The sequence below is a fragment of the Lytechinus variegatus genome, chromosome 3 (genome assembly GCF_018143015.1).
Source record: "Lytechinus variegatus isolate NC3 chromosome 3, Lvar_3.0, whole genome shotgun sequence".
NCBI classification, from domain to species: domain Eukaryota; kingdom Metazoa; phylum Echinodermata; class Echinoidea; order Temnopleuroida; family Toxopneustidae; genus Lytechinus; species Lytechinus variegatus.
In genome coordinates this window covers 15,800,827-15,810,545 of record NC_054742.1, presented here as the reverse complement: position 1 = coordinate 15,810,545, position 9,719 = coordinate 15,800,827, and the positions used below count along the sequence as shown (strand labels likewise).

The 9,719-nt window shown below is 32.4% G+C and overlaps 1 protein-coding gene across 5 annotated transcripts in view; it reads right to left on the bottom strand.

Annotated features, from left to right (window-relative positions):
* Positions 1 to 4,925: 4,925 nt before the first annotated feature.
* The window catches only part of LOC121410326, a 71,880-nt gene continuing 67,086 nt past the window's right edge, over positions 4,926 to 9,719 (bottom strand). For 3 of the 5 annotated variants that reach the window (XM_041602340.1, XM_041602336.1, XM_041602337.1), the window contains one exon: positions 4,926 to 8,335. In XM_041602340.1, coding sequence (XP_041458274.1) covers positions 7,722 to 8,335 — 614 coding nt within the window. In that variant the 3' untranslated portion in view covers positions 4,926 to 7,721. The remainder of the gene's footprint in view (positions 8,336 to 9,719) is intronic. The other 2 variants (XM_041602338.1, XM_041602339.1) reach the window with 2 other exon arrangements.

The window sequence follows — 9,719 nt, the reverse complement described above, 5'->3', positions numbered from 1 at the left end:
CATACAAAGAGTAGAATTCACTGAGCAAAATGCTGAAAATTTCATCAAAATCGGATAACAAATAATAAAGTTATTGAACTTCAGCAATATTTTGTGAAAACAGTCATGAATATTCATTAGGTGGGCTGATGATGTCACATCTCCACTTTCCGTTTTCTGATGTCATTACATAAAATCACATTTTTTTCATTATTTCATACTTGTGTGAATAATATGTCTCCCTTATAATGAAATAAGTTGCAGCAATAAATATCTAATGCACTAAATCAGTTGTCAATCCAATATTTCTAGTTCTTGGTAGAAAAAATTTGAATAAACCTAATTTCATGTACTCGGTAATAAAAATTGAAATACAAAAGAATAAGTGGAGATGTGTCATCATCAGCCCACCTAATGAATATTCATGACGACCGTTTTCACAAAATATTGCTAAACTTTTAAGATTCAATAACTTTGTTATTTGTTATCTGATTTTGATAAAATTTTCGGCATTTTGCTCAGTGAATTCTACTCTATTTATTAAGTTACTCATACTTTCAGCCCGGACCATCCCTTTAATATCCCATATTATGATGAGTTTTAATATTCTCTATAGCAATATATTCAAATAGATGTGATACTTTCATTGAAAATGGTAAAGATTTAATGTATGTCTAAAATAATTTTAAAGGGATTTATTACTTTGTTTTCTGTAACTCTGCATTCAGTAGACAGTTTGAAGTGTGTGTCTTTTGCATCTATATATAGTTCAAATATTGGTTCTCAGGAATTATCTTATTTTGTAGATAAATTAAAGTTTATTCAAATGAGACATGTGAAAGATTGCCACATTTGATAACACAAATGAATTGCAACAAAGGTGTCTGATACTGTTTCATGATGAAAGGAATATCAATTAGCATACCATAGCCCGTGTGTACTCTAGTTTTACGAGCAATACATTACATGCACCTTAAATCGTTAGGTCATTTGAAACTCTTTTATGGCAAATAAATTTTTACATGGATGTATCGTTTGTATTCAGATATCGAGATATTGGTACATGTATGTTTGTTCAGAGTATATATTTTATTTTCAACAGAATGAGGGAGGAGTTTTATACTTTTTGTATTGATATTTTATTTTTAATGTTAATGGTTTTACTGGCATTTATATAGAAGTGCATTTGTCAAGTTGATGGTATAGAATGTGCAAATAAATGTTTGTAGTAAACAAGAATGAGTAATTGTCCAGTCTATGGGTCTGATCATTATCATTAAACAGTTTTGAACTATATGACAATTAATCGCTAGAGGGTATTCATTTGTCTCGCAATCTACTATGGTCAACAAGGAAATTCGTGATCACTCTCGCAAAAAGTGTTCACTGGCTTTCTAGGAAATTTGTGATCACTCTCGCAAAAAGTGTTCACTAGCTTACAAGTTCACGAGCTTTCGAGTGCCGCTGCAACTCTATCAAGTGACAAGGATTGTCCGATATCGTACTGTATTTATACTAATCTCCAAGACCGTACGCACAAGCGCGAGAACAATAGGTGGGCACTGATCCGTTGTGTGATTGGTCAGGAGTTATGCAAATTATATGCAGATACGCCGTGGGTCATTTGCATATTGCCGACCCACGGCGTATTTGCATAACTCCTGACCAATCACACAACGGATCAGTGCACACCTATTGTTCTCGCGCTTGTGCGTACGGTCTTGGAGATTAGTATAAATACAGTACGATATCGGACAATCCTTGTCACTTGATAAAGAGTTGCAGCGGCACTCGAAAGCTCGTGAACTTGTAAGCTAGTGAACACTTTTTGCGAGAGTGATCACGAATTTCCTAGAAAGCCAGTGAACACTTTTTGCGAGAGTGATCACGAATTTCCTTGTTGACCATAGTAGATTGCGAGACAAATGAATACCCTCTAGCGATTATTTCAATCCGCAATAATGAACCTATTTAGTATTATATGACAATTATTGAAGAACAAGGAATTTCACAAAATATATTTGTTTTTACCCAAAATTTCAAATTCATAATAAAAACCTTTGAAACCCAAAAAGTGTTTCAGTGGAAATATATGATAGAATCTATTCTTTGCATGTCTTCAAAGCTCAAGTTAAAGCACTTTAAATACCATTTGTATAAAAATTTGTACATACCACTGAAAAATAAAGAATTTAAAGTTTTAGATGAAAAAGCTTACATTTTGGAAAATGGGGACAGTTGGTCATGTGAGGGATTGCTATTCTTTTGTGCACTCACAAATATCATTCAATATCTTTGCCACCGGTGGTAATTTCCATGGTAACATGTTAACTGTCAATCACAATCAAGATTATTAAGGATGATACATGTTCCAAATGACTTACAACAAATGCATGTTCAATGCAATCGGACTAATCTGTTTTCTTTCCGTATTCTGATTTGTTACCATTCTTTAGAGTCAAGGTTCTGTCATCATTCTTCTTTCTCCCTGTCTCACCCCCCCCCCCACTTCTCTCTCATCAATTCCTCTCAAATACATGTACATCTTCTGAAGTCTGCAACACAATCCTTATTTTCCTGCCACACATGTCTTTACAGGGTGCCAGTATAGCTTTTAAGTGGTCCTGTTCTGTAGAAGATAAAGCATTGGTTTTCAAAAATAAGTCAAACAATTTGTCAAATGTTGATACTATCAAGAAGTGATATCTTTTTTGAAGTATTAAAGGCTCTTGCTCTTTTCACGTGAAATCTAACTTCACATAAAATATATATTTTGCATGAATTTTAAGTAAAAAAATGGATCAGTAATGATCAATAAAATCTGAGTAAAAACAAGCAATTTATGAAGACCTGCAGTTCTGTAGACCCATACATATTATATCCTCTAACATCGGATATGAAGGGAAAATAACTAAATTTTTGAAAATGATCGTCTTAAGATGTACTTGAGAACTATATGAGACCTGTATGCAATATTTTAACCCTATATACATGTTGGCCGGGGTGTTTTGGGAATTCATATGGCCCCCCCCTTGAGATCTCGACCGTGCCAAAAATTGGCACATGGGTTGGCTGGGACACAATTGTATAATTTTTTTCATGCGAATCGCTATTAAGTAATTATGCAAATTTATGCGTAATAAGTATGTGAAATCATACTTTTTCCTCTAACTCCCTAAATAAAGTTCCAAATGTTCTAATTTTTGGTATAGAAACTCTTTGTGGTATTCTTAGCAAATGTACATTACGATATCAAATCATTTTCTTATGTATTATTTTTGCAATTTTTTATGATTTCTGTTTTTTAATCTTTTTTTCATTATCTTTTCAATGAAATTTGTTGGGGATTTTATAAAATAAATACATTTACACCAGCAAAACTGAAAATTATCATACATTTATGATTTTTGGTTGAAAACACAATTTGCATTGACTTTGTACACAAAATCACATTTTTGAGCAATTTTTTGTCTGACATGCACTTACATGTTGCGTAATTTCAGAACCATTTACACAGGTGATGCAAAATCGGTCGTAAAAGTTGCGCAAGACTTGAAAGTAAAAAGTCAGCGAGCAGCGCGGTCAACTTAAATTTCGTGCGGCGAAAATATTGCGAGATTCATTGAGGGGGGCCTCCGTGCCCCCCCCCTGGCGTAGATAGGGTTAAGTTACTTGGTGGAAACCAAAATTGAGCTTTCAATAAAAAATAAAGCGTTTGACACTCTTTTGAAACTGAATACCATTAGACAGGTGTTACAGAGCTTTTGCAAGAAACCCAAATTCTTCCTTATTGAACATTGTGGAAATGCAGCTCCTGTAATAACATTTTTTCAAATATTACATTCAAATGCTAGTTAAAACAAGAGTGTTGCTAAGGTAAGCACATAATATGCCCGCCTGTAACACAGAAAATGGAGTTATTGGTCAAGCAAGAAAAGTGGAAGGTGGCGATCGACTTCACCTTTGACCTCAAAATCAATAGAATTGCTTGGATCTATTCTAGTATCATACACACCAAATTATGAGGCTAGGTAAAATTAAACTCGAGTTATGTTAACAAGGACTTCAGAAGGGCAAGATGAAAACATGTCACTGTGATCTAGACCTTTTGACCTCAAAATCTGTAGGCTCCGTGGGATACATGCTAGTATCATACACACCAAATTATATGAGGCTAGGTTAAATTAAACTCAAGTTATTGTGTTTACAAGGACTTCAAAAGGGTAAGAAAAACATGTCAGTGTGACCTTTAGCTTTGACCTCAAAATCGATAGGCTTCCTGGGATTCATGCTAGCATCATACACACCAAATTATATGAGCCTATGTTAAGATAAACTGAAGTTAGCATGTTTACAAGGACTGCAGAAGGGCAAGCGATGAAAACATGTCACTGTGACCTTGACCTTTTGACCTCAAAATCAAAAGAATTCCACAATCCATGCTAGTATCATACACACCAAATTATATGAGCCTAGGTAAAGTTATCACATTTACAAGGACTTCAAAAGGATAAGAAGAAAACATGTCAGTGTGACCTTTACCTTTGACCTCAAAATCGATTGGCTTCCTGGGATCCATGCTAGTATCATACACACCAAATTATATGAACCTAGGTTAAGTTAAACTGAAGTTATCGCGTTTGCAAGGAAAAGTTAACGGACAGCAGATGGACACCGAGCATGATACCATAATACGTCCCGTCTAGGATGGGTGTATAAAAAAAATGAATTCATGAATTCTGATTTCCACTAAATGCATTGAACTTATCGAGAATGTGAGGTAGCAACTAACAATTCACCCATTGAAAGTTAATTTGTTCCCAACTTACAAATAGCTTGATGAAACACTATTCATAAGATATTTTCCCTCTTCACCTTTCTTCTTAATCTCTCTCTCTCTCTTTCTCTCCTAGTAAAAAGTATTGACAAATAATGACAAATAAATTATGTTTATATCTGTATGCTTTATTTTGAATTCAACCCATTATGTTTGCACTTGTGCATGATATTAGATTATCATCAATTTTATATTCTGAGAGAGACCTATGAAAACCTCATGAGTTTCAATAACCATATGCAGATTTCAAGTACTGACTATTTCAATAATATTTTAAGCTAAAATTGCAGATATGGAAAAAACAAAAGCAGCACACTACAAATGCATCTTAAGTACTGGCCTCCCTCTCTTCAATTTATAACCATAGTCACAGACTATTGTACTTCTTATCTTATCCTATTAAATGACTTCATATTTCAAATTTAGAAATGTGTACCAATAAGAATTATATAATTTCTACATTAGACTTTCTGTACAAATTCAATCCCACAAGTAATAAAATAGATTTTAAATCTAAAAAAAAGATTCGTAGAACTAAATATGCACTAATAACAAGATGGTTAAATTAAATTCATATCACTTTGGAATTCACATGAAAGCAATTGCAAAGAGGAAGACTTGTTAGAAAAGTAATTTTGATAGATTATATGACAATAAACAATGTGGATTAAAGAGTTTGAATAATAATCAGTATGCACTATTAAATAATCAAAATCTCCACTACCTTGATAAAAATTGAATATATTAAACTAGTCCAGTATTGAAATTTGATCACCAGATGTCCTCTACACAGATATTCACTGAATCTTCAAAACTTTCCTTTTCAATATATAAAGCATATAAACTCTTTCACATAGCCTGACATATGTGGCTTTTATACTATAATCTATTCACAATATTCATCATTCTGGAAAGGCGTGGATATAATTTATTTGCGAAATAAGGCATTCATAAATTGAATTCGGATTGATATCATAGCCTAAATGTGTCATTCAATAAGAAAAAGAGAAAAACAATGATATGGTGAAGATTTGTTCAACTTAATTATATAATGTAGCAAATGCTTTAATAATCAATATTCAGCCAAAAGTTATTTAGGAAATAATTCTATTAGGAAGGAGAGGCACTAAAATCTGAATTGAAAAAAATAGGAACATAAATAGATTCAAATAAGATGCTAGCAAAAATATTATAGTTCTAAAACTGTGCATACGTAATATTAACATAAAATGAAAAGATGTCACAGGAATTTCAAAAATGTAATAAATTTTATCAAATCAGAGCAATATACACATAGCAATACTAAAATACATTACATATTGTGATATAAGCATTTCTTAAAAATGATATTGGGATATTATTAATTGTATACAACTCGGATGCAGGACCGAGATTTAATAAATCTATCTTATGAAAGTTACAATGTATAAGACTAAAAAGAAGGCTTTAAGTAAGGCAGAATGGATTAAAGGCATTAATATTAGTAACAGAATGAAAAGTGTCTTAAAATTCAAATAACAGGTTGGATTGTTATTTTTTTTTGGGGGGGGAACTGCCCTTATTTAATCAATATCACAGTAATTCAATGAATTTATGACACCATACATGTACAAATAGTATAGAAATTGTCCAAACAAACAATAGCATAAAACTTCTGTGTACATAGATAATGAAATTTAGCAATAGAAAAGAATATTCTAATAGAATGTTGTCTGATGATGCTATTGTCAACTTCTATAAAAGGCATCTTAACAAAATTCTCTGCCACATGTTTGAGCAGGAATCGGCACCTTTCACTATGGCTTCCCCGCATTCCCATTTTTTGTGTGTGAATTTTGTCAAGATGCCTAAAAGAGTTACTCATAATCCATACAGACAAGTCATTGTAAAACCAAAGTTATAACTTCACAGGAAATAGGTGTTTAAGAAATGGCCTTTCCTCATACAATCTATTGCAGAAAATGCATTTCTGCACAGACATATCAATCACAAAAGAAATTTAAAATCTGAAATAAAGACTTGATATATCACATTTAAATTTTACTTTCATGGTAATACAGAGCTAAATTGAATATTATAGTTTCATGTAGATTAAAGAATGGAGACACCAAAAAATGGCTATGCTTTATTTCATATCAATGAAATGTTCAAGTAAATATAACTATACTGAAAAATTAAATAAAAAATAGAACATTCCACAATAAAGGTCTTAAACATATAAATATGTTTGATTCCATAAAACCATTATGCCAAATATGTTTGATTCCATAAAACCATTATGCCAAAATCAGAAAAACACAGACACACATAAACATACCTATACAATCCAAAATATTTTTTGATCAATATTCACACTTATAACTATATACTTCCATTATATATATATATACATATTGATATATCCCTCCTTTGTTCTCAGCAATAAGTATATTGTACAATAAAATGTTCAGTTTACTCTTAATAATTAAACAATTCATGACAGATTTATTGCACTAAACACCTCACAATAACTGAATTCTAGCGATGTATACAAGTTTTGTGACATGAAATAAGAAATTACTTTGTAAAATTGTCACCTTTGTTTTTAAGTAATTGGCAGTTAAGAAGCAAATTGTAATTTCTATAATTGAATAGCTCTGGATTATTTGCTGTAAAGTTAATTTGAAATACATGTACCATAAAACGAGTTGAAGTTACAGTGAAACATTATCCCATGAAAAAAAAATGAAGAAATTATCTTTTTGCTTATCCTTTATAGCAAGATAAACAATAAGTAATAACAAGAAGTTATTCTATGCAATATAATACATATTTTCTTAAATCCAATGAAAGGGGAATAATGATGAGTATACAACTTTAACTGAATAATAAGGAGAAAATAGTATTCAAAATATTAGAAAGTAAATCAAGAACTTAATTCTAATTGACCATGGCTCTCAGTAGCTGAGTTACCATCACAACAATCAGCATCTTCCTCTTCATCTTCTCCATCATACTCGATACTACCATGGTCTAATGCATCACCAAACACTTCCTTCCATGTACGTCTTTCAACCTCGGGCGTGGCAATGATGTGATTGTATGAAAAGGTATCATCTTCAATAAATCCACTGCATGATTGTGTTCTGCGTTTGAAGTACCATTCAGTGAGGTAATCCTGAGGGCTAATGGCGGGACCAAGGTTGATACCAATACTACCGGGTGTGGACACGATGCTCTCATCCTCATGGTGCGATGAAGATGTGGGTGGACGATGTTGCTCTTGGTGTTGTTGGCGTAAGTTTCTACGATGACGTCTTCCACCTGTCTCTCCTTCCTTCCCACCTTCCTCGTCCGAGGATGAGAAGTTGAAATGCCCTGCCTTGATGAGTAGACGTTTACGTTGCCGTCGGCGATGCCAGTTTGGTGGGTTGTGAGGAGACAAAAGGAAATCTGCTGTGATGGAGTAATCAGAATCATAACCTTCTTCCAGGGAGAACCAGTCTTCATCGTCAACGGGAGGAGGACCGGCTATCCACCCTACAAAATTATATAAAACAAGAAAATCACATCAGAACACACATATTGATAAAGTAAACCAAGAGTTTGTGGGGGTTTTTTTCTTCAAAATCATAATCAAACAGAGTTCTTTCTTGAATGAAATATTTATTGAATAGTTCAATGTGAATATCACAAAACATCAAATTTACAGAAAGATACACAAATTAAAATAATTTGAATAGAAAATATAACATTGCAGGTTCATGAATTATATTACAAGCTAACAATTCTTAAATCATAATTATGACTGGCCCAATATATATCTTATTGATACATCCTATATTCAATTTTAAACAGAAAAGTTTACAATTCTACCTGAACTAACCTTTGATACTTACATGAAAGTGTTATAATTTAATGCTCAAATTAAATGTATCATGCATATTTCATTTTAAAGGATAATGAAACCCTTAAAACCAATTGAATTGTATAAGACAAAGCAAGAAAAAAAACAGGTAGGTGAAAGTTTTGAGAAAAATTGTACAGATAATAAGAAATTTATGAGCATTTCAATGTTGAGATCAAGAATTCAATTGAGATCCTTTCATAGGCTGTATGAACAAATATGTTATGTCAAACATGAACAACTTTCCCATTACTTTTATTTCACTAAAAAGTCTATTTTATCTTTTTTTTTCTAGATCGGCTAATCTCCTTGTAGACAGACATAAAATACAGGTTTCACAAAATATACAGATGAAGAGTGTACTGTACAAGGGGGGGGGTGATCCATCAAAAATCTTGGTTGCATAGTCAAAGAGGGGGTCCCAATTCTCCATTTCCCATAGCATTAACATTAATTCTCAACATTCAAATGCTCATAACTTTCTTCTTTGTCCTTTTTTTCTGAACATTCATTAATCATATTCTTAGATTTTTTTGTTTCCATAAAAGTCAACTTGTTCTAAGGATTTCATTTCCATCTACACAAATGAACTATAATCATGCCTGAATATTTGAAAAAAGGAAATAAGTAAATGATTAAATAAATGCAAGTTAGTCATTACATATAAAAGAGTTAAAAATCTTTCATTCTGCTATACCAGACTTGATCAATAGAATCACTTGTTAATTGCTGAATTGGACAGAAGAATTATCAAACCTTATCAGAGTGATTTCCTGTACAAATGCACCCCTCTGCACTTTTCCAATGCTAGTAAGGTGAATTGAAAATGACAATATGCAGTAAGCCTTCCAAACCCACCATTGCTTAAATGCACATGGTCATATAGAAAGGGCTTGCTAAAATTGTGATAAATGCTAGGTAATCTAGGCTAGTAGTCATATGGTACTGATAATAAACATCTCAAACACCATGCATTCCATATTCATTATAAATAGGTAAAGTATACTTGTATGAATG